This window comes from Peromyscus eremicus, chromosome 3, assembly GCF_949786415.1.
Source record: "Peromyscus eremicus chromosome 3, PerEre_H2_v1, whole genome shotgun sequence".
Classification (NCBI taxonomy): domain Eukaryota; kingdom Metazoa; phylum Chordata; class Mammalia; order Rodentia; family Cricetidae; genus Peromyscus; species Peromyscus eremicus.
In genome coordinates this window covers 68,142,592-68,166,178 of record NC_081418.1, presented here as the reverse complement: position 1 = coordinate 68,166,178, position 23,587 = coordinate 68,142,592, and the positions used below count along the sequence as shown (strand labels likewise).

The 23,587-nt window shown below is 51.2% G+C and overlaps 3 protein-coding genes and 1 long non-coding RNA gene across 5 annotated transcripts; 3 read left to right on the top strand and 1 right to left on the bottom strand.

Annotated features, from left to right (window-relative positions):
- Nucleotides 1–6,066: 6,066 nt before the first annotated feature.
- On the top strand, nt 6,067–9,722 carry Hoxa3 (homeobox A3). Its single transcript, XM_059257846.1, has 2 exons — nt 6,067–6,702; nt 8,050–9,722. Exons 1-2 carry the CDS (start codon nt 6,174–6,176, stop codon nt 8,853–8,855), a joined length of 1,335 nt encoding a protein of 444 aa, XP_059113829.1. The 5' UTR covers nt 6,067–6,173; the 3' UTR covers nt 8,856–9,722.
- Nucleotides 9,723–13,498: 3,776 nt separating this feature from the next.
- Nucleotides 13,499–16,525, top strand: Hoxa2 (homeobox A2). Its single transcript, XM_059256667.1, has 2 exons — nt 13,499–14,580; nt 15,221–16,525. The coding sequence occupies exons 1-2, from the start codon at nt 14,208–14,210 to the stop codon at nt 15,958–15,960; spliced, it is 1,113 nt and encodes a 370-aa protein (XP_059112650.1). The 5' UTR covers nt 13,499–14,207; the 3' UTR covers nt 15,961–16,525.
- A 265-nt stretch (nt 16,526–16,790) lies between these two features.
- LOC131905865 (uncharacterized) lies at nt 16,791–20,383 on the bottom strand. Its single transcript, XR_009378064.1, has 2 exons — nt 20,100–20,383; nt 16,791–16,919 (listed from the first exon to the last, which is right to left on the bottom strand). It is a non-coding gene; the product is annotated as an uncharacterized LOC131905865 (long non-coding RNA).
- A 185-nt stretch (nt 20,384–20,568) lies between these two features.
- On the top strand, nt 20,569–22,895 carry Hoxa1 (homeobox A1). Of its 2 annotated transcripts, none has more exons than XM_059256665.1 (2): nt 20,569–21,226; nt 21,703–22,895. In XM_059256665.1, the coding sequence occupies exons 1-2, from the start codon at nt 20,569–20,571 to the stop codon at nt 22,056–22,058; spliced, it is 1,014 nt and encodes a 337-aa protein (XP_059112648.1). In that variant the 3' UTR covers nt 22,059–22,895. The 2 variants fall into 2 exon arrangements, with proteins under 2 accessions (XP_059112648.1, XP_059112649.1); XM_059256666.1 differs by lacking the exon at nt 21,703–22,895 and having other exon boundaries at nt 20,569–20,928; nt 21,132–21,191.
- The last annotated feature ends 692 nt before the right edge of the window (nt 22,896–23,587 follow it).

Genomic DNA, 23,587 nt, shown 5'->3' with positions numbered 1-23,587 from the left:
AAGTCTTTGGAAAGGTGGAAGAAATTGGGCTTTACTTTGCTCCTTGGAGCAGAGAAAGGGATGCCTAGTGAGAAGTTGGAATCAAATTTTCTCTCTTTAATAAAACAAAAAAATCTTATTTCTTTATTAAAAACAAAAACAAAAACAAAAACAAATGGGGCTTCTTCTACTTGAGTGAGATTTACTTTCCCAGTAAGGGCCGCCTCTGCCTTCCCCTATGCCGATCGGAGGTAACTGTGCTGAACTGAGACTGTTTGGAGTGCTCTAAAACACCCCTTGGAAATAAAATGTAAGCTTTAATTGCTGTTCAATTACTTGTCAGCATTTCATATGATTTATGACCCAGTTCTGGTGCATTTTTTGACCCAGTTAAAGACTCATAAATAATATAGTTTCACTAGAAAGAAGGAGAAATGGAGTAAAGGTTTGTTAGAGGAGTCTTTTTATTGTGGCTTCAGTGCCGGCCAGCCGAATAAATATCTAACGACAGACTCTCCAAACTGGTTCTGTGTAAAAGCATGCACGGTGAGAAGCCAATAACTGCTTTCATAGAGCACAGTGGTTCTTTTCCTCCCAGGACAGAGCTAAAGGCACTCTGTTACAGCCAAATGATCAGCTATTAAAAAGACCGGTCCCCTTAGGCACCCAAAGTACCAGCCTCAACCTCACAGGCCAGGGTATTTCCTCAACACCTTCCCTCCCCATTCTTGGATTTTAAGGCTTCTTGCTAAAAGTTACTCCTCACCTTCCTCCCTGGCTTGCACAGACAGACAGCCTTGGAGCGGTGAAACCTCTCAGAGATGGGTAGGACACCCCTTGGAATGGCAGTAAGGTTCCGTCAGGCACCTTCATTGCTCCAAGTTCTACTGGTCTGTGCCGGAGAAAACGCTCTCTTCTAGTCCCTCTGGAAATCATGGGATTTAGGGAAGCTCAGCTGCTGAGCAAAGACAAATTTGGCGGGTTTGAAGAAGTCGGGTGAACGGTGGAATTTGCCTAGAAAGCTTACCGCGGCAGTGAGCAATTTCTAGAGGTGGAAATCAAATAGCGTATTTTCAATCACAGCACAATAACAAACCAACAAAAACCTATTGTAAATCATTAATTTTAATCATCTCGCCCATGCTTGCTCCAAAACCAGCCTTTTGGATTTCAGATGAGAGGCATAAGGCCGGGGTACAGACCCGTGTCTTGAAATCAGAGCTCTATTTCGCCCGCTGGGGCCCACCGCCCTGAAGCCACCTAGTCGCCCTGCAGCCGCCTAGTCGCGAGTCGGTGGAGGCCCTGGTCTGAGTCGAGCTCACCCAAGCTCTCCCGGGGCTCCCACACCTCCTCCTCCTCAGGTCGGGCCTGGTCCCAGCGCTTGGGTGGCTGGGCTGGGTCTGGTCGAGCCGGAAAGGTACGCGTTGCAGAAGCCCCAGCTCCAGCGCTCCCAGCCCCTTGGACCAGACAGTCCACTCCCAGGTCTGGTTCTCACGGCCTTCCCTGCAGCTGGCTTAGCTGAGAAGGCGGTGAGAGTCGCGTCAGCAGTTTGGAGGAGAAAGTGCGGGTTGATTATTGACCCACGCCTTCTTTCTTCAAATGCCACATCCGACCCTGAGGGTTTGAAGAGAAAATGCCGCCGAGCGGATTTTTGCGGCCGGGTCTCACCTCCTACACGTCCCGGCTCTTCCCTTTCAAGTAGCGCCGCTGCAATATGCCATAAGGAGCAAGTGTTTGCTGTTTTGTGCTCTGTTTACAGCTTTGGGGAGCCGAGTCATAAATCTTGCCCAGCCATAAATGACAAAAACCATTGGTATGCATGAGGCCACCCTGGCCCGGAGTGCTTTTTGATTTCTCCCTTTCCCCAGGCTTTGTTTTTGCTCTAAGGTGACACTTTGGCTCCCTGACAGTTTAAACATACTACTTATATTTTTAACACCTTCCTTTGAGAAAGGACCCTTGTTGACGCCTCGGAATGGCACGAAAGCTCCATTTCTCTCTCTCTCTCTCTCTCTCTCTCTCTCTCTCTCTCTCTCTCTCTCTCTCTCTCTCTCTCTCTCTCCACACACTCCTGCCCAGGAGTTTGCTTCTGAAGCTGAGAAGCTGAGGGATGATCCCATCCTCTTTAAAGTTGTGGTACATAACCAGGCAAATTTAGGCCTTTGCTCAACCCGGCAAAAGGAAGGCCACTCAGCTGGTTAGGGGGTGAAATCTCATGGATGTCCATTTGTGTTGGTGTCAGAGCCCTATCTGTCTTCCTTGTAGGCGACCCCGTTGCGTGCAGTGCTGTGAAATGGGCACGCAGGAGGTGGAGACTCCAGTTTCTAGGTATCTTTGTGTGTGCCTGAGCCCAGAGAGGTTCATTTCGCTGTGGGGACAGTTGTCTCTCTCCCCAGGACACTTTCCTCCTTTCGGCCTAGAAATATAACCAAAGGCAGTTGAGTTGTGTTTGGGGAGGTGTCTGAAAATAGGCCTTATCCCGGCACCACAGGGACTGGCTTCGGGGTGTCTGTATGGGGAACGGCAGGTGAAGTAAACTCCCCAAAGTCAGGGCAACTCATTTCTCCTTCTCTCCCCCCCACCCCAGTGCAAATGTCCAGGGCAGGGAATTGCGTGGTTTCTCAGACAGATTCTTAAGAAACAGAGCCCCGCAAGAGAGCCCCTTTGTGAGAGGCGTTTGTCCTCATTAGCATAATTTTCCTGGACTTTAGTGACGCCTAGGAAGGAGAGGGAGGGCGTGGGGTGGGGGAGGCCGCCCTCCTCCCGCTGCCGCCGAGCTCGCTCTGCTCCTGTTCCTCCCCTCGCCTCAGCCCCATCCCCCACGCCGGCGCTTCCCCAGCCGCTCGGCTCTCCCCTCCCGCCCGCCCCGGCACCCCTTCCCGCACCCCCCGACCGACCCCTGCTCGGCGGCGCAGTGTTCATAAGAAACATACCCAAGTCCGTGCCACCAGCCCCGCGGAGCCCGGCCGGCCGCGCCAGCGCTCATCGGGGGCCGCGGGCAGGGCGGGGGCGGGCGTGGGGGAGGGCAGGGGAGGGGAGGGGGTCCGGGAGCCCCAGTCCGCCCGGGGCCAGCCGCCCGAGCAGCTAGTCGCCCCGCTCTCCGCGGAGCCCCGGCCTCGGGGGTCTCCCGCCAGCCGGCCCGCCTGCCCGCCCGCCTCGGCGGATGCTCAGGGTCGTTGGCCATCATCCCGCGCCGAGGGGACCCGGGGCCGCAGCCCGAGCCCGAGCCCGAGCCCGCGGCGGCCGTCAGAAGTTAAGGTAAGCGGGGCCACCGGCGGCCTCTCTCGGCGCTGAATGGGAGAGTGTGTGTCTCGGTGATTTATGGCTGCAGACTTAAATCTCGGTTCAAGAAGAGTTCACAAGCCGGAGCTTCCTCGCCGGCAGTGACTGATACCCTCACACTTCAGTTCAGGCCGCGCTCCCATCCCCGCCCCCACTCTCCCCTCTCCCCTAGCCCAGCCTCAACTTTTCTGGGTTGGGGGAGAGAGGGAGGAGTGGGGCTGGGAACGCGGGCTGCTGCCTCGACGTCCCCTGGCAAACTCGGGCGAGGGCAGCTAAGGGAAGGCGTGTGCCGAGTGTGGAGAGGGAGGTGAATTTGGGCATACCTTGTGTAGAGACGACAGGGCTGGCTTCCAGGACTCAGTTCAGCCTCCTCAAGTCGCTTCTGCTCCTGCACCTGGAGGTTATTGTCCAGGAACAGATCCTCGCGGAGGAATCCCCCTCCACCCCCAGCTCTTGCTTGGGGGGACAAGGCAAAGTTTCCTGGCTGGCAAACCTCCAACTTCTTCACTAGGTTGAAAACTTTGGGGGCTGGAGGGGGCGGGTTGTGTGGGTTCCAAGGTGATTGCGGACCTCAAACAATGGGGTCTCTAAGTTGAATTCGTATTTTAAGTTTGTGGACGCTCCCTTATGCTCGTTGATTTTTAAAGATTTTTGTTGTTGTTGTTGTTATTTTAAAAGACAATATACAGTCTGATAAAAAGGCTCAACAAAGCATCAGGCTGGTATAGCCTGTGCTAATGGCTTAGAAAGTCACTAGAAATACTGCACGTTCAAAATCAACTTAATTTTGTTTTATCTAATATCTTGCTGTTCAAATGTCTGGAGTAATCTTCTTAACCTGACGTTTTACCTTAATCAAACTTGGTATCTCAAAAATGTATAATGACAGGCATTAACACCGCCAGGTATAATAGGAACTGTTTTCAGTGTAAGAACGAACAAAGTAGACATTAAATTGTAATTCACTTTAAAATTTTATTTTACCCTTTATTTACTTTCCATAGTGTTATCTGTAGCTTCCTAGACATTTCCAAAAGGGAAACAATACTCCAGGGTTCATGACCACGCACAATAACTCTGGATAAGTGCTGCTGTAATTCTTTATTGAGGTTCTGGAAAATTAATTGTGCTTGTTTTCCAGATGTTGATCAGATTGTTGGTTTAATGATGAAATCAAAGGGAGTTCATTATTAAAAACAAAATTATAACCACCCATTGGTGGATGCTTGTTATATTATTATTTTTTTTCTGGTTGATATCTGCTATTTCTAGAAAAGTTAAATAACTCTAGGATTCAGTAGCCATAGTTGGGGTTTGAAATGTAAAACATTATCTGCCTGGATTTGTCAGTAATTTTCTTAATGGTCAGAGGGACTAGCATTCTGAATGTGTGTGTGTGTGTGTGTGTGTGTGTGTGTGTACATGTAAGACTCACAAGGAACTTTTCTTGCTGAGAACTAGAAGTTTACCATACAAAAGTTGAAAACCAAGAGAACACAGATTTCACTTCTACAAACTGCTTTCTAAATAAAAGAGATTTTAAGTTGCATTTTAGGTTTCTCTTTACTTATAGTGTTTCTGAAGGCAGAAGATAAACCAAATAACAAATATGATCAACAACAGTATACAAAGATCAGGGAAGTCTGGCAGGAGTTTATGGTCTGTGTTTCCATGCCTCCTCTGGAGTCAAATGACCCCATACATCAAATTGCATAGCAGTTTCTAAGACAGACCCTATTATCGTTAGGTTGGAAGGAGAGTTCAAGCCGTGGTCATGGAGATGAACGCTGGTTTTTCAGGTTCCTGGTGGGTTGTTTTTTTCTCTAATCCATCATGTTTTAACAGGTAGAATTTGATAGTTGCCCAGAATAACAGCACCTCAGAAAGTCCAAGCCAGGAAAGTCTGGGAACCTCCTGTAACTCGGAAAAAGAGGTTGGGGTGGCTTGTTTCAAAGTGTCTGAAAAATAGGGTGGGAGAAAGAGTACAGAAAGTTACAGGATTTGAGTTGTGACTTGTGGTGGGGTGGTGGTGTTAGTCGTTCCTAACACCCCCCCAATACAGAGAGAAGGAGAGAGAGAGAGAGAGAGAGAGAGAGAGAGGAGTTCCACTCAAAGTTTTCTCTGGCACCCACCCACTTTTTGACCTCACAGGGTTCATTTGGAGGAGGTCGGTCCTCTTCACTGAACTAAAGCAGGCTAACTGCCTAACAGGCTCAGCTTCTGAAGTCCATCATGGTCTGATAGGGCAGTTGCCTATGTTTGTGTGTGTGTGCAAACCTCCTGTGAGAGTTCCAGGAAAAGGCAGGCTAGGAAGGAAGTCTGGCTATCTTAGGTCTTTGGGGCAAATAGAAATCCTAAAGTGGGGATTGGAGAAAAAAAAAATGGCGACCCATTGCCCTCTTGAGAGTTCCCCCAAGATCTCGAGAGCGCCTCAGCCTCTACAAAGGGACATCACAGTTTCTTCTGGAAAAGAAAGACCCCCAACCTAGCCTCCAAAGCCTTCCTCGCTTTGGACCTGGACTCCAGAGACCCAGCTCCCAGCCCTTACTGGTTCTGCTCCTCTCCGCGGAAAATCCCCCAACTCCAGACACAAGTTAAGCAAATATTTGTAGCTGCCAGTAAATTCCAGCAGCTTTTTATAGCGCAGCTCCCTGCGCCCGGGGCCACGTCGTGCTGCTAAATATTGCTGACCACTTTTTCTTTTATGGCTTTCATGTCACTTAGCTATTGAGAGTAAGATGGATTTGCGCGGAGCCCTCACGGCCGCTGCACTTCTCCCCCCCACCCCTCAGGTCTGCGCGCGGCGGCCATTGGCGGCGGAGTGTCACGTGACCGCGGGGGCGTGCCAATGTGCTCCCTCACGGGTGTCAAGCCCCTGTCAGAGTGTGCGAGCACGATCGTGAAACATCGCGATGCAAAAAGCGACCTACTACGACAGCTCGGCGATCTACGGTGGCTACCCCTACCAAGCAGCCAATGGGTTCGCTTACAATGCCAGTCAGCAGCCATACGCGCCGTCGGCGGCTTTGGGCCCCGATGGCGTTGAGTACCACCGACCCGCCTGCTCCCTCCAGTCCCCCGCCAGCTCTGGGGGCCACCCCAAAGCTCACGAGCTGAGCGAAGCGTGTCTGCGCACCCTGAGTGGCCCTCCTAGCCAGCCCCCAGGCCTGGGTGATCCGCCTTTGCCTCCACCTCCTCCCCAGGCGGCGCCCCCAGCCCCACAGCCTCCCCAGCCCCCACCACAGCCCCCTGCGCCCACCCCTGCGGCTCCCCCGCCTCCCTCTTCTGTCTCCCCCCCTCAAAGTGCCAACAGCAACCCTACCCCCGCCAGCACAGCCAAGAGCCCCCTGCTCAACTCTCCCACGGTGGGCAAACAAATCTTTCCCTGGATGAAGGAGTCGAGACAGAACACTAAGCAGAAAACCAGCGGCTCCAGCTCAGGTAAATGGGCGCCTTCTGGAGGCGGGGCCTATGGCCCAGCTCCCTAAGCCACCTCCAGCGTTACCAGCACAGCCTAGGAGCAGTGAAAATGTATCTTCCCCCACTCTTCCCCACGCAGACAAGGAGAAAAAGGTTTCCAGAATCTTTGCTACTTAGGGAGGTGATAAGGTTTCTGTGACAAGGGTCCCCCAGACATAAACCAGACTCAAGTCCCTCTGGACCTCTCCAGGGCAGGAATCTTTCCTGGTTCCACTGTTGGGAGTTGTAACCTCTAGGCAGAACCATCCTGAGGGCCTCTGTCTCTCCAAGCAAAGCTCTTTTTTCTAAGCAAACAGTGGCATCCTCTCCATACAGAAATGTGGCAGAATAAAAGCAGGCCTAATCATCACCCAAGTCAGAATCAATGCTTTGTCTATAATCAGAGCCAGGGTTTGCTGCAGCAGATGGAGGCGGCCTTACCTCTGAGAAGGCAGGCCTTGCTCAGTCTTAGCACAATGAAGGAGGCAGCCGGCCATCTCCTGGGGGAGGGGATTCAGCTTATCATCCTAATGGGAACCACATGGGGCTTTGGGAACTGGACTCGAGTGGAGGAGCCTCAGCCCCGAGGCCTTGGGCTTCCAGGCCTCCTGGTTACCTTGGCCCCTCCCTCTCCCCCCCCCCCCCCCCGAGCCTGAGCATCTGGAACATCCAGAGCCAGTATTTGGGGATCCAAGAATGACAGGAAGCACAAACGTGAGGGGCCGAATTGGGCAACCTGCTTGATGACGTTTAAGACCCCTAATGACCAGGACTCCTCGAGGGCCTGGGCCTCCCTACCAGGACTAGACAGCTTCAATGAGGTCTGGTCTTCCTTGGTCAGAGAAGGTCTTCCAGTTTGACCTCACCACTCTGTCCATCTCCTCTTAGATTTTAAAACTGGTTAGTTGAAGCTAATGGCTGATCACTCTCAGTCACACAGGGAGGATGAAAGGCCTTCGTGCATATTTCTAGATCTCTCCCATTTCAGCAACTGAAGGCGTGAAGACACCTGCCCACAGGAGGCTTATTGTCTGATGGGCCAGTAAATAAGCTAGACAAGAAAAGGGTTAGAGAGGAAGTGCAGGCCAGAACGGCAAGCCGGAGGCTCTGCTGCTCTGTCCTTCCCTTGAAAAGCCCATGATTCTCTCCTTAGCGGAAGGAAGGGCAAGCTAACCGGGCTGTTTCCGCACACCAAGAGGACTTCGGGCGGCGTGGACGTCCTGCTCCTCTCTGGTCGTGGGGTGAAGAAAGGAGGGGCTAGGCTAGAGCTGGGGAGCTGGGCGGGGTCGCCAGCAGCCCCTGACAGGCTCTTCCTCTCTGTCCCGGCAGGGGAGAGCTGCGCTGGGGACAAGAGCCCGCCGGGGCAAGCTTCGTCCAAGCGCGCGCGCACGGCGTACACGAGCGCGCAGCTGGTGGAGCTGGAGAAGGAGTTCCACTTCAACCGCTACCTTTGTCGGCCGCGCCGCGTGGAGATGGCCAACCTGCTGAACCTCACCGAGCGCCAGATCAAGATCTGGTTCCAGAACCGCCGCATGAAGTACAAGAAGGACCAGAAGGGCAAGGGCATGCTGACCTCGTCGGGGGGCCAGTCCCCAAGTCGCAGTCCCGTGCCTCCCGGTGCAGGAGGCTATCTGAACTCTATGCATTCGCTCGTCAACAGTGTCCCTTATGAGCCCCAGTCGCCCCCTCCCTTCTCCAAGCCCCCCCAAGGCGCCTACGGGTTGCCTCCGGCCTCCTACCCCGCTCCCCTGCCCAGCTGCGCACCCCCACCTCCCCCCCAGAAGCGTTATGCAGCGGCGGGGTCAGGCGCAGGGGGCACCCCTGACTACGACCCGCACGCTCACAGCCTGCAGGGCAGCGGCAGCTATGGGACCCCACACTTACAGGGAAGCCCCGTCTTCGTGGGGGGCAGCTATGTGGAGCCCATGAGCAACTCCGGGCCAGCACTCTTTGGCCTAACTCACCTCCCCCACACCACCTCGTCTGCCATGGACTACGGGGGCACTGGGCCGCTGGGCAGCGGTCACCACCATGGGCCGGGGCCTGGGGAGCCGCACCCCACCTACACGGACCTTACTGCCCACCATCCTTCTCAGGGAAGAATTCAGGAAGCGCCCAAGCTCACACACCTGTGATGGGCTCGGGCTGCGAGCCAGGAGAGTTGCCCTCCCCACCTCCTTTTGGTTCTTTTTCCTTAAAAAAAATTTTTTTTTATTGTTTTATGTTCTTCCTGCCTCTCCCTTTTCTCCTCTGTACCCCTCCCTTATTTTGTTTTCTTTGGTAATGCGTTTTTATGGTTTATGTGACGTAGCAATCTTGGTTGCTGGAAAGGCTGTCAGTATCAGTGGTGACATTTACATCCCCCACCCCCACCCCGGCCCAGGCCTCTGGCCCTGCACCCTTACCTTCTCTACTCTTTGATAAGAAACAGGGTATATGAACAAACTTTCTAGTTGAGTTTTCAATGTGAATTTGTTTGTACGTTATGGCTCCCGAGAGGAAGCGATTGCGGTTTTTTTTTTTTTTTTTAAGTTTTAGTTTTTAAAATTGCACTTCTTGTAATGAGCGAGAAAAAGAAATCAAAGGCGCTTTGAAACAGGGACTCCCTGTGCAAAAATGACTAAGTGTACGTCTTTCCGTGTGTGTATGCTTGTGAACAGTCAGATTTATTTATATTTTTTGCAAGCATTGAATAGTCTAAGTTTTAAATATTATTTATCCCCATCCGTTCGTATTTATATTAAAGAAATTCTGTACCCTGATTGTTCAGAAGGTTTCTTGAGCCTTTTGTTCAATGATGTATTGGCATACATAAAAAATTTATTTGAAAGGGAAATAAAATTCCTTTATAAAAACCGTAGCGATGCAATAAGAAGAGAGAAGACCCAGCGTTTGAAAACCGTGGTTTAGGTTTGTAACATCCGGCAAAACTGAACGCTAAAAATACTAGATTTGTTTTGAGAGTTTTACATTCCTTGCTGCTCACATTCTGAGAAACAAAACAAAACAAAAAAAAATAAAGTTTTTATTCTGATTAAGATCCGTGTCAAAAGGGTGTCTTTGGCTGAAGAAGGGGCTCGGCGTGGAATACAGGCAGAAGCGAGCGGGTAGCGGCTGCGGCAGCCCCGCGACTCCGGTGGCGTGCGGCCTGGCTCGGCGGCGGCGTGTGGCCTGGGAGCTCGGCGAGTTCAGGAGCAAGAGGCCGTGGTTTCGGGAGGCCGCCGCAGCTCGGGAAGTGTCGTACTCCGGGTCCGCTGGGCAGCCTGGTTCCCAGCTGCTGCCGGAGCAGGCGGAGGGCGCCTGGCTGCGAAGTGCGGGCCGGGCCGGCGTGGAGGAAACAAAGGCGGCAGGCCGGAGGCGCGGCGGGGGGCGCACAGGTGCGGGGCGATGCGCACCGAGAACCCGGAGCTCCTCTCCGCTCCCCCGCACCGAAAGCCCATCGGCCAACGCCTCAACCTGGGGAATCTCCCAGGGTCTTGAGCTCTTCCCACAAGCTATCACATTCCACGTCTCCATCTCGGATGCTTTGTGGTTCATTATCGCTCCTGGAGAAGGGAGGAAAAAAAAAAAAAAAAAAAAAAAAGGGTCTCCTAAATTCGGCTCCAAAGGGACTCAGCTCCTCCTGGTCTCCAGCAAAAGAACTGAGCTCCAGAGAGTCCTCCAGGCCTTCCTTCCTTGGACTGGAAGGAATCCCTTCCATGAATCTCAGCATCAACTTCCTCCCGGAATTCAGCATTTGCCATTCTGTGGATTTATTTCCTCTCTTTTTATGGCCCCAGGGGGAGGAGGAGAGAGAAAGGAGATTGGTATCTTTCTAATAAAAATGCAATTGTACAAGTGCTTCCTTCATTTGCTGCTACACAAGCTTAATATTACATTTCCACGTTTGGATTTAAGATAGGACACAGGCTGACTGGCTGGCAGAGTCAAAGGCAGACACAGGAAAAGGGAAATATTTCCATCTTCAAGATAAAGAATTACAGATTCGAGAAGCCAAATTCAGAAAATACAAGCCTCAGAGCTGCACCCCATCATCAACCCCTCAGAGCTGGAGGTGAACAGCCTGTGCCTGGGAATTAGGAGGATCTGAGCCCCCATTCTCCTTGGATTGTATCATTCAGAGGCAGAAGTAAAAAATGTCGCCATTTTGTTTGCAACCTCAAATATCTATCATCATGGCCTCTACCCACCCACTACCCCAGCACCCTAAGAAACTCCTTAGAAGCCAGCACTGGAGTCATTTCTGGGTACCTGCTGAGTCTCAGAGAGCAACTTTAAGGGACCTTTCCATGTTTTAGGAAAAAGAAAAATCTCGGAGGATACAAAACCAGGCCGCTGCAGAAACCTCTGGAGTCTCACACCGAAGGAGCTCTCCCCACGTCTATCCTCCAGCTCTTGACTCATGGTCTCTTTTCAAAGATTTTGGCCTGTGGGGAAGTGGATTTGCTCCCCTCACCCCCAACCTCTCTACTGAAATATGATGCAAACATCAGAAATGCAAAACCAGTCTTTGTGAGGACTGGAGCCTTTTGGTTGTTGATGTGGTGCAGATACAGTAGTCTTTTTAATGTAAGCATTTTAAAACATGCACAAAATTACCTGGGAAGCATCGAAAGGAAGAGGTGTGTGTATGGGGTCTCCATCTGAAAACCCTTCAGAGGTATCAGCATTTGAACCCATTTCTAACATCTTCCCTTTAAGGCAAGAATGGTTTGGGGGGCTTCCTTCTTCCCTCAGGGCAGAGATTGTACAAGGAAATTCTAATACTATTTCCCATATCTTGCCAGTCAAGGCATTTATTTTGGCTTGCAAAGAAAAAAAATATCCATCTCATCCTCAGCTTTATCAAAATATCTCCAGAGTTAAAATAATAGATTGGGGGAAGATCTGAATGCTGGGCCATCTTAGAAAAGGGTTTTCTTCCAGATGGCGTTTGAATTAAGGCAGCTGAGAGAAGCAAAGCTCTCACCCACGTAGCCTGACAAAGCCCAATGGTGTGGGTAGCGGCTTTCTAACTTTCTTACCCTGTCCCTCAATACTTTCTGGTAAAAGCAAATGCCCAAAGCCACCACCCTCCGACCCGCAAAGCACCTTCCCTAAAAGCTGCCTTAGAATCCTCTCTACTGCCCCAAACCAATCTTTAAAAAGACAAATTTTCCTTGTTTACTTGCGTTTCCTGCTCTCCTCTTTGCTCGGCCACATTTGAGCTTGGAAAAAGCTTGAAGCTGAAATGTGTTCTTAAGGGCCAGAAGCTGTCAAGGCTTTTGGTGAGCAAGATTGATCACACTCAGACTTCCTTCAGAGCTTTGTTTGGAATAAAAGCAAGAAAACGGGAAAACCTTACATTTTCCAAAATAGCATCTCTATCTGCAATGCTCTGGGCTGGTCAAGGTTGAAGACCACTTTATAGCTCCTTTCCAACCCAAACCCCTCAGATGCTGGCCTCAGAGACGAAGTTCTGCCCTTGTTCCTTGGTTGGCCTTTCTTGTTTCCTGCATAGAATTTTCTCCCCCACCAACCTCTCTCTCCTTGGCCATCAGAATGATTTATTTTCCTGCCACTGATGCCTGCCGGCCTGGGGCACCCTGATCACTTGGTCCATTTCAAAGGAAGAAAAAAAAAAATGAATCTCCATCCTTAGGGTTTGTGGGAGAGAAGGTACCTTTAGCAGTCTCTCTCTCTCTCTCTCTCTCTCTCTCTCTCTCTCTCTCTCTCTCTCTCTCTCTCTCTCTCCTTTCTGGCTTGGTGATTTTTCTTTTTAAGTTCTTGCTTGGTACCTAAAGGTGTTATCTTTTGAATCCTTCAGCACTGTCCAGCACTCAATCTGAAGTCCTGTCTCAGGAACTGGAGGAAAAAGGATGAAGGAGAAGTTGAAGAGATGTAACTCCTCCTTGAGTCGCTCTCTCCCCCGCAGTGCTGTTTCCCACAACAGAACCAGGGTGCAAATCTCCCTGGTGCCCAAGAGCAGGAAGGTGTGGGAGGCAATTCAGGCTGCCAAGAAACACTCGCTGCATCTGAACCAACCAGTCCCCAACCAGAGCGACAAGTACTCGAAGAAGAGTAAGAGGGAAAAGAGAGCGAGGAACCAGAGTCCTCTCCCTCCCTGCTGATAAGTTCCAGCAGCCTTCCTGGAAATCGGAAATACTCACCGCACCCGAGCCCTACGGGTATGAAACCCAGAGTGCCAGGAGCCGCACGAGCCTGCTCGGGGCGGCATTTCTTTGGCTGGCCGCCGCCCAGGCTACGGGGATTTGGACACAAGGACCTGGGGCTGCTGTCTCTCTTGGCTCATGCCTCTATCTTTTTCCAGCCATGCCTGAGAAGTTGATGGCGTAGGAAGGAAGATCGGCAAGCTTCGAGAGTCGCCTCTCGTTTTCCGCTGCCCGCAGGAACCAGATGCAAAGCTACCGTGGAAAAGCAGCTAACAATGGGGCTGGGGGCGCAGATCCCAGGCTGGACATTGAGTGGAGGAGAGGGAGGAGAGGCGACAGGGCAGAGTGGGGTGGGGGAAGGAGAGAGGAAAAAGAGGAAAAGGGAAAGGAGAGAGGGAGGGAGGGAGGAAGGGAAGGGGAGAGAGAGAGAGAGAGAGAGAGAGAGAGAGAGAGAGAGAGAGAGAGAGAGAATGAATATGTGAATTGATTCTGAGATCCAGGAACTGATTTTAGGAAAAGCAGAGGAGGAGGAAAAGGAAAGGGGAACCCCCAATATCCTCTCTCTCTCTCTCTCTCTCTCTCTCTCTCTCTCTCTCTCTCTCTCCCCCTCCTTCCCTCTGCTCTTTTCTCTTGCCTTAGCAGAACTTATGTGGCTGGGATGCAGGGCCCTCGGGTGTCAAAACTTTGAAGATTAATGGATTACTTTGTTAATGACTGCAGGCGTCAGGCTGAGGTGCTTAAATGATTTGTGAGGTGCGAGGCGTCTTCCCGACAGTCCCAAACAATGCGCGGAGTGTGCGGGGGAGGCAGAGGGCAGCCGCTGGCGGGACCGGCAGCAGGGCTCACACGCACACACTCACACACACACTCCAGGGAGCACACTAGATCTCACAGATCAGGAGGCAAACAGGCACTCTCGCCCCCACGCACTCCGGGGCATTCCCATCCACACCCACATATATGTATTTTTGCCCTGAAAAAAGTGTAAATAAAGCCTCGATGGCCCCCAATGAGGCGTTCCTTTCTGACTTTTTTGGATCAATCAAACAGACAGTGGCTTCTTTTGATTAAAGCCCAAATTGTCATTGGGCAGAAGCAATCATGTGACAGCCAATTCGGTCCAATTTCAACCTTGTCTCCATGAATTCAATAGTTTAATAGTAGCGCGGTCCCCATACGGCTGTAATCAGTGAATTAGAAAAAAAACACCCCAGCAGCGATCTTCTATGATAGATTTTTTTTTCCTCCGCGCTCGCCTTTTTCTTGGGCCTTGCCCCCCCAAAGCCCCTCCAAAAGAGGGAACTTTTTCTCCGAGGGGGCTCCAAGGAGAAGGCCATGAATTACGAATTTGAGCGAGAGATTGGTTTTATCAATAGCCAGCCGTCGCTCGCTGAGTGCCTGACATCTTTTCCCCCTGTCGCTGATACATTTCAAAGTTCATCAATCAAGACCTCGACGCTTTCACACTCGACACTGATTCCTCCTCCTTTTGAGCAGACCATTCCCAGCCTGAACCCGGGCAGTCACCCTCGCCACGGCGCTGGCGGCCGCCCCAAGTCGAGCCCCGCGGGCAGTCGCGGCAGTCCGGTGCCCGCCGGCGCCCTGCAGCCGCCCGAGTACCCCTGGATGAAGGAGAAGAAGGCGGCTAAGAAAACCGCGCTGCCGCCCGCCGCCGCCTCCACGGGCCCTGCCTGCCTCGGCCACAAAGGTCAGTCCCGAGACTTGGCCCAGGGTCCCGGGGACCCTCGTCCCCCTGCGGGCTTCCCAGAGAGCGGTTATGGGGGAGGGGGCCGTGGGCTTCCAGGGAAGGGGGAGAGAGAGAGAGGTGCCTGGTGGCGGGTCCCCTGCCCCTGTGGGCTCAGGAGTGGGTTTGATGGAGGAGAACATAGATCCTGAGCTCCACAATGAGACATATATATTTTTGAGGAGGGGGGGACTTTCCCTAACTTGTGTAATGTAGGATGATTTATTTGAGTTGGAACTGACCTCCTCTTGTCTAGTTGTCCTAGAGTTTGGCTTTTTGACAGTAATGAAGAGTGATAGACCGCTCTTGCTCAGCTAAGCAGCTGATGCATTAATTATAAATTGTGTTGTAGCTAATATAAAGTTTGCTCCCGGATGAAGAGGTTGGGGGGAGCCACAGTCAGGATTTGACGGAGGTGGAGGAGATTGGGCTTCCCCGGGCTGGGCTCCCAGGAAAGGGAGCACAATAGCCTCTCTGCATCCAGGGGCGGCCATTTTGTTGAGTTGATCTCTTCTGCTGTATTTATTCTCCAGTGGAATAACCCTGCTCAGACCCCTCCACCTTCAACTGTACGTGTGTCTCTTGTTGGTTTCCCTTCCCGCAGAGTCCCTGGAAATCGCCGATGGCAGCGGCGGGGGATCCAGGCGCCTGAGAACTGCTTACACCAACACTCAGCTTTTGGAGCTGGAAAAGGAATTTCATTTCAACAAGTACCTTTGCAGACCCCGGAGGGTGGAAATCGCCGCGCTGCTGGATTTGACTGAGAGACAAGTGAAAGTGTGGTTTCAGAACCGGAGGATGAAGCACAAGAGGCAGACCCAGTGCAAGGAGAACCAAAACAGCGAAGGGAAATTTAAAAGCCTGGAGGACTCCGAGAAAGTGGAGGAGGACGAGGAAGAGAAGTCACTCTTTGAGCAAGCCCTGAGCGTCTCCGGGGCCCTTCTGGAGAGGGAAGGTTACACTTTTCAGCAAAACGCGCTCTCTCAACAGCAGGCTCCCAACGGACACAATGGCGACTCCCAAACTTTCCCAGTTTCGCCTTTAACCAGCAATGAGAAAAATTTGAAACATTTTCAGCACCAGTCACCCACTGTTCCTAACTGCTTGTCAACAATGGGCCAGAACTGTGGAGCTGGCCTAAACAATGACAGTCCCGAGGCCCTCGAGGTCCCCTCTTTGCAGGACTTCAATGTTTTCTCTACAGATTCCTGCCTGCAGCTTTCAGATGCACTGTCGCCCAGCTTGCCAGGCTCCCTGGACAGCCCCGTAGATATTTCAGCTGACAGCTTTGACTTTTTTACAGACACACTCACCACAATCGACCTACAGCATCTGAATTACTAAGAACATTAAAGCCAAACAAAGCATCCCAACACAAAACCCCCTGTGACCAGGTGGTTTTGCCTTCTTTTATTCCGGGAGTTAATTTTTGTTTTATTCTCTTCTTGATCTACCCCTACTCTCTTAAATGTTGAGGATTTTTCTGTTTAATGTTCTCCCCTGACACAGTTTTAAAGCCATCTCTTACAAATTATGTTGGAGTTTTAGCCGTTTTACACCGAACCCAACAAGCTTCTATGTGATTTTCCTGAAAGCAAAACATGAGGCCTGCGAGAAAGTGACCATAAATCGTCTCGTCACTTTCTTTTTATTTTTGTATCACACTAGGATGCGTTGTCATGAGTATTTTTGGTAGAATAAATTCTCCTTTGCTATAAAGTAGCTTTCTTATTTTTTTTCTTCCCCTCTTTCTCAAGGCTCATACTGATTTCTTTTTACTTCTTTTAGTCTAATATGGTAAATAAAAGTCTGGTCACAGTTTACCTTTTTCAATTTTAATATATTTTATTAGGGTAGCACATTCAAAGTCTTCAATAGACAGCAACAAAGAAGAAAGCCAGAAAGTAGCTAGGGCTTCTGGCAAGTGGTTTTTTGTTTCTTTGGATTTTTTTTTTTTTTTTGGCTTTTTCTCCCTAAGGGAATGGATTTGGTTTTCAGTGAGACTCAAGCCATAGAGGTAAATTAGTAATAGAAACAGGATTGGGCTGCCTGAGTTGGCCCCAGCCCAAGCTTTTGAAAGTGGAGAGATAAAGTGCCTATAGAAACTCCCAGATCTAGGATGAGTAAAGTGGAGTTCCCCTAACAAGCTGCCAGCCTCTAGGTCAATAACCAAGTGATCAAAAATTCATTTATTTATACACATTTGCTTCAAACATCTACATTCCGACTCTTCCCTTCCCTCTCCCTGTTTTCAGTGTGGTTGATTAATCTCCCCGTTGTTGATGGGTTCAGGCAAAACAGACCTAAAAGACAGAGGAAAACAAAATAAAACAAAACAATGGTTACTAGCTGGAAAATCCATGCCAGGAAGGATTCTTTCCAGTCACCCCAGGATTCTTGTCCCCATAACACACACACACACACACACACACACACACACACACACACATTTAATTCTTAGATTTGTTTACATTGCTAATAATAAATCATTAAAGGTTTGAAGTCAGGTTAGCAAGTTGAGATTTTAAAAGAGAGTTTTTGCACCTTAGATTATTAATTAACCCACTTTCTTAGACAGAGAAGGAGCACTTTAAATGAAATATCAATAAAATGTGATCTAGGGTGTGTTATTGGGGTGTTCTGTTTCTTTTTTCCCTCTTCTTTTGTCTGCCCCTACATTTATTTATTTTTTCCTTTCTGGGCTCTGTTCTGATGGCTTTATTTACCGTGAGAAAACTGCAGCAACATGTGCGTGGGGTGAGCTGATTGACATTCAAGAAGCCAGTTCTTAACTGCAAAGGCTTGGGAGTTACAAAGAAACCTCGATCCTTCTTCAGGGGTATGCTTCCTACCTTCCCTCTACCCTTCATTCCTCCAGTCCCTCAGTGGGGACAGTGCAGGCTCAAGCCCCAGGCTCCGAGACAGCCGAGCAGGGCATCCCGGCTGTGGCAGGGCTGTGCAGCTCCTGGATGCGATTCGTCCTAAGCTCATAAATCAAACGCTTTCTATGAATGAGAATGTCATCAAAGAGATCAATTGCAGGAACACATGCACAAATAAAAATCCTCTTACGTATTTGCCGGGGATCCCCGTCCGAAAGCATTAAGTTAGAAGGCGTTTAGTCATAATTCATTTTTATTGCTCTTTTAAAACAACAGCTTGGCTGAGCCGCGGATGCCAAGAACAGCTCTGGGCCTCGGTTTGTCTCCTCCTTGCTCATTCCCTTTCCAGTAGAAGAGCCCTAAAAGAGGCACTTGGAGCCAAGTAAGCCGCTTGCAGAGGATTATTTCACTCATGGCCCAAGCTCGCCTTTCACCCACTCTCTGGGGGCTATTTAAAGAGACTTTAGCTCGATTCCTGCGTGGGTCGCTGGCCTCCTTGCTCAAAAGACCAAAGGTCTCTTACCCTGCACAGTGGCCTTCCCGATTCCTCCGGGTGGGGGTTGGGAAAGAATCCGGGCTGCAGAGCAGAAGCCTACCAGCTCCAGGCTGGGGGAGGTTTTCTTGGAGAGCCTCCCCGGGAAAGCACGGGCCCACAGCCCGCAGAGGCCAAGCCCACAGTTAATAGGGCAAGGTCTGTGGAAGCCCCGAAACTGTGGGCCGGGTTCCAGTGTGTGTTTGTGATCTCGAGGAAAACACCCCACCTAGGCTGCCCAAGAAAACAGGCGGAGGGAGAGGGCTGCAGGGAGCGAGAACTAGCACAAGGAGGCCAGCCGGGGCCTGGGGCAGCTTTGAGGCGGGCGTCCTGGAGCTGGAAGGTTAGTGCAAATCCGGAGGGAAGAGGCCCACAGAAGGCCGAGAATGAGACAAGCCGGAGACTAAGAGACCGGCTCACCGGCACTCACAGCACTGAGCCTCTCACTTCCTGTTCCTGACCCACAGGAGTTCCTTTCCTCATAGCTGGAGGATTGCCCTCCCAAGAGAACCTCTTCCGGGAGGTCCGCCTTGCTTTCCTCTGGTATGATTCCTCAGGAGCTGAAGCTAATGCAGGGGAAACTTTCCAGTCCTTGCTCCCCCTTAACCAGGCTTTGGGGGTGAGTCAAAGGTCACAGGGAAATAAGTGGTTGAGGGAAATGTTCAGTTGCTACTGAGGGAGTTCAGGGACAAAGGTCTGCTTAGGTTTCCCTGAGGATGGTCAGGTTTGGGGAGTGGGGTAGAGTTGGAGGATTACGACCTCTATCTGTGGAGAACAAAACACAGAAGTCTGAAGAGTGACTTCACATTTGAAAAGTCCCGCCCTGAGCAAAACTTCCTTTTTCTATAGAGAAAAGACCCCCAAACTCACACATACATTACACTGTTAATTTCATGTCTGGATCCAAGGCTAGAAGCATGGTCAGAGTAAAAACTGTGCAGAATTGTCTGCAAGGTTTCTTAGGTGACCACTGAATTTCTCCTCCTTAAGAATGCGTCCATTCTGTTTGGCCTTTTCTCTTTCCAAGCCCAGGGCTGACATTAAACCCAATAGTAAACAGCAATTACCAACACCATCAGCATCATTGTAGGGCGAGGTTGATGGAAAACAGGACCCCTGTCTTGGGATGATGCTCACATCTGCACGTGTCTCTCCCGGGAGTGACCTGAAGGCTCACACAAGCAACTACACAGTCCGTTGGAAAGTGTCCCATCCACTCAGCCATCTGTCCACTGCCCCTCCCACCTGCCAGTCCTCATCCCCCCCCCACTCCACACTCCAGACACGCAATAGGGGGCAGTGGGAAGAGGGGGCTCTCCCACTCCTAACATGCCCCTCCTGAAAGAGAGAAATGTGCAGGGGGAGGTCAGCATACTTTGTAGGAGCTGTGATCCGGCCCTCTGAGGCCTACGCTGGAGTGCGCAAGCTCCTGGGTCTCTAAGAAGGGACAGATGGCCTGCAGCTCAGGCTCGGCCCTCACGCCGGCCACGTCTGCTAGCGTCATCTCTCTCCTCTGCCTTCCAGCCTCAAACTCCAGCAGCAGAGTTGATCCGGATCCTGCTAGGCTACCAAGGGCAAAGCTGGCTGGGGAGGAGGAAGGGGAAGAGATGTAGGGAAGGAGGGCAGAGAAGAGAGCCTTTCCCGGAGAGCTAGGTTCCTAGGGCTCCCCCGCCCCCCGGGGTCGAATTACAGAAGCTCCCGTGACCACGCTATTGGCCGAGAGGGCTCGGAGACCCTCCGGAGGAGGACAGTGGTTTCTTTCCTTTCTCCGGTCCCCTGCACACCCACCCTGGTTCCTCCCAGACAATCCTCTGCGCACGTCCCCCTACATTCCGAGGCTGGCGAGCCAGTGACGCACGCAGCCTTGCCCTAGGCGCCGCGGTTCCGGGCTCAAGTCTCTGCAGGGGCTGGGTGGGGGCGGCGGTCCCCAGACGAGGGCATGTCAACTGGATTCCTACCCTTCCCACCCCGCTTGCTCCCGGCTCCGCCAGGGTCCTTGCGACCATGCAGAGAGCTCTGGCCTACCGATGTCCGCCTCAAGGGAGCCGGGAGGCCTGGGCCCCTCTCACCTCTTGCCAGTTCAGCTTTCTGGGCTGGGTGGGGAAAAGGGCCGCCGAGGGTCGCCTCCCATCCCCCACATCCTGGAGGCGGAGGCGAGCAGAGTCGGGTGCGCGCAGAAAGGCAGTCTCTACTCCCTTTGGCCCCAGTGCTCCAAGTCAGCTCTGGCAGCGGCCGCAGCGACCGCCGCGGCCCGGGCTGCCTGGGGGGGCGACCGCGCGTCACCTAGACTGAGGAGCGCCGGGGATTTAAATGCCACTGAAACGGTGATCCATCACCGCTGCAGCCGGTAAACTTTCGCAGGCGGCTCAGCCATTGGCTGGCGAAGTCACGTGTCCTTCCCCTAGCGCCCTCCGCCTTCCCGCCCCGCCTCTCGCGCACTGTACATTCATATCATTTTTCTTCTCTGGTCCCATGGAGGAAGTGAGAAAGTTGGCACGGTCACCCAGGGCTTCGCAGGACCCAGTCACTCAGTGACAGATGGACAATGCAAGAATGAGCTCCTTCCTGGAATACCCCATCCTTGGCAGTGGCGACTCCGGGACCTGCTCTGCGCGAGCCTACCCCTCTGACCATGGGATTACAACTTTCCAATCCTGCGCGGTCAGTGCCAACAGCTGCGGCGGCGACGACCGCTTCCTAGTGGGCAGGGGGGTGCAGATCAGCTCGCCCCACCACCACCACCACCACCACCACCACCATCACCACCCCCAGCCGGCTACTTACCAGACTTCTGGGAACCTGGGGGTTTCCTATTCTCACTCGAGTTGTGGTCCAAGCTATGGCGCGCAGAACTTCAGTGCGCCTTATGGCCCCTATGGAATAAATCAGGAAGCAGACGTAAGTGGTGGGTACCCCCCGTGCGCTCCCGCTGTTTACTCTGGAAACCTCTCATCTCCCATGGTCCAGCATCACCACCACCACCAGGGTTATGCTGGGGGCACGGTGGGCTCGCCTCAGTACATTCACCACTCTTATGGACAAGAGCACCAGAGCCTGGCCCTGGCCACGTATAATAACTCCTTATCCCCTCTCCACGCCAGCCACCAAGAAGCCTGTCGCTCCCCTGCTTCAGAGACTCCTTCTCCAGCGCAGACCTTTGACTGGATGAAAGTTAAAAGAAACCCTCCCAAAACAGGTGAGTCCTGCCGGCTAGCAAACAAATGCTGCTTGATTTTGAAAAGGGGCCGGTGCGCTTAGTTTCCTAGGAAAGTTAATGATTTTGAACGATGGGTTCTTGCTTCTATCTAGTGTCGTCTGGAGTTGTAGTGTGTGATGTAGGGTGCCCAGGTGTGTTGGGGCAAAGGAGTTTCCGGGCCCGGCTTTTTAAAAAGGGCTGAGGTTTAAGTGGTCTAGAGCAGGAAGTGTGTATGTTGGGCATGGGAGGTGTCGGTGGTGGAGGAGTTCTGTTAATATCTACAAACTCCATTAATCAGGAGCCTGACCACGCTAATGGTTGACTTCAGGTTAACACTTTACATACACATCGTTTGTCACTGGCGCTTCCCAGCCGGGTTTGTGCTGAGCAGTTAACCGAATATTGCCCCAAACATGAGGCAATCGGATAAGGGTTTAAGAATTTTTACCTTTTTCTCTCTTCTTCCGTTACCCTAGGGAAAGTTGGAGAGTACGGCTACGTGGGTCAACCCAACGCAGTGCGCACCAACTTCACCACCAAGCAGCTCACGGAGCTGGAGAAGGAGTTCCACTTCAACAAGTACCTGACGCGAGCGCGCAGGGTGGAGATAGCCGCGTCCCTGCAGCTCAACGAGACCCAGGTGAAGATCTGGTTCCAGAATCGCCGCATGAAGCAGAAGAAGCGTGAGAAGGAGGGGCTCCTGCCCATCTCTCCGGCCACTCCTCCTGGAAGCGACGAGAAAGCTGAAGAATCTTCTGAGAAATCCAGCTCCTCGCCCTGCGTCCCTTCTCCAGCATCATCTACCTCAGATACCCTGACTACCTCCCACTGAGGCCACTGCAGCCCAACTCTGCAGTCCAGGCTTCTTCCTGGTCTGGGATTTCTTACCCAAAGCACATTCTTAGCTTATCTTCCTTTCTTTACAGTCTCTCTCTTCCTTTCTGGTCCTATCCAGGGAGCTCCTGGACAGGCTAATGTAGTTCCAGAGAATTCTGCAGACTTGGTTGGAAGTTAACTTCTTAAACCACTTCGGGTACCCACATCAGTTTCGGGTGGTCCCCAACATTCCTTCCTCACCGTTGTGATATTTTTCACACAACCTATGGTTCCTTTCAGATGTCCCTTGGAGGACAGTTCCCTTTGCCAGCAGACATTTGCAGGAGGGAGGCATCTCACCTTTAATCTGTGTATTGTTCTTCTCTACCTGGCTCTTAAGTAGGACCCCCAGAAAAGAGAGTATCCGAAGGCTCATGAACAAGAGATGCACTGAGTGTGTTTACACAGTTAATTCACTCCTTAACTTAGTTGGTTTCATGTGTGTGAGTTTGCTGGTTCTAAATGCTTTCTCTGGAGAGATTTATCTTTATACAGATTTTCTAGAAACACGTAGGTAACTATATCAAACAGGGTGGGCAAACTCTCAAAACTGATACAGTTTATGTGTGATTATGGGTGAAAAACGGCGGGGGGGATCCCTCTCTCATTCAAACAGAACCAGATGCCTCAGAAGGTAGCCTCAATTTGTTATTTTAGAGTCAAGAAGGCCTGAGAAGCCCAAAGTTCAAAACGTTTGCTGTGCCAAGTCTTCCCAAACTACCGATTTCTTCTTGCTTCTCTGGCCACCCTCCATTTAAAAAAATGTGATGGATTATTTGTAACCTAAAGGTATTTCAAGTCACCCTTTCTATCCACTGTTATAATGGCTGGATACAATGTATTTTCAGCTGATTGTTAATGTGATGGATGGCACAATGAATGTATATTTTGTGTGATTCGTGAATAGTCTTCTGCATGTCGCACAATGTTTTGATGTCCCTGAAGTACCACACTGAGTTCTATCAGTTATCCTTTGTGAGCCTATGATAGTCCCCATGTCCTGTACAATCATGAACAGCTCTGAGATCCTGGAGGGATGTGATCCAGAGCAGAATTTACGGGTCTTAAGATGTCTGTAATAAAAATATTCAAGTTTCAGGTATGCTTAAGCATCTGCGTGTTTGCCTGGGCTCCAGTTGGTGGCTTACCACAAAGTAAGGGGAAGGACATGTGGGGAAGGACAGAAAGGTGGTGTTTATTTGCAAAGAAGTGGGGCTTCCATTGCCAGGCAGCTTGCAGCTTTCCCTGTAAGCATATTTTCATCCAACCAATGTCCAGTTAATGCACTGGTCTTTTTACAGTAACAACAGCTCCTTTATTATAATCAAAGTTCAAAATGGAAAAAACTAATGGAGAAATTTATGAAGGAGATCTATTTTTGAAACAAACATGGATACTTCCTGGGTCAAGTGCTAACCTTTTCACCTCCAACTGAATGATGACATATATATAAACAGAGCCCCTTCAAAAGCTAAGAACTGTCTT

Bases quoted from the DNA above. Each gene is read 5' to 3' on its own strand.
- Hoxa1 (XM_059256665.1), top strand. From the start codon at position 20,569: ATGGACAATGCAAGAATGAGCTCCTTCCTGGAATACCCCATCCTTGGC. The intron at 21,227-21,702 runs GTGAGTCCTGCC...CCGTTACCCTAG, and splicing joins AAGAAACCCTCCCAAAACAG to GGAAAGTTGGAGAGTACGGC.
- Hoxa2 (XM_059256667.1), top strand. From the start codon at position 14,208: ATGAATTACGAATTTGAGCGAGAGATTGGTTTTATCAATAGCCAGCCG. The intron at 14,581-15,220 runs GTCAGTCCCGAG...CCCTTCCCGCAG, and splicing joins TGCCTGCCTCGGCCACAAAG to AGTCCCTGGAAATCGCCGAT.
- Hoxa3 (XM_059257846.1), top strand. From the start codon at position 6,174: ATGCAAAAAGCGACCTACTACGACAGCTCGGCGATCTACGGTGGCTAC. The intron at 6,703-8,049 runs GTAAATGGGCGC...CTGTCCCGGCAG, and splicing joins AACCAGCGGCTCCAGCTCAG to GGGAGAGCTGCGCTGGGGAC.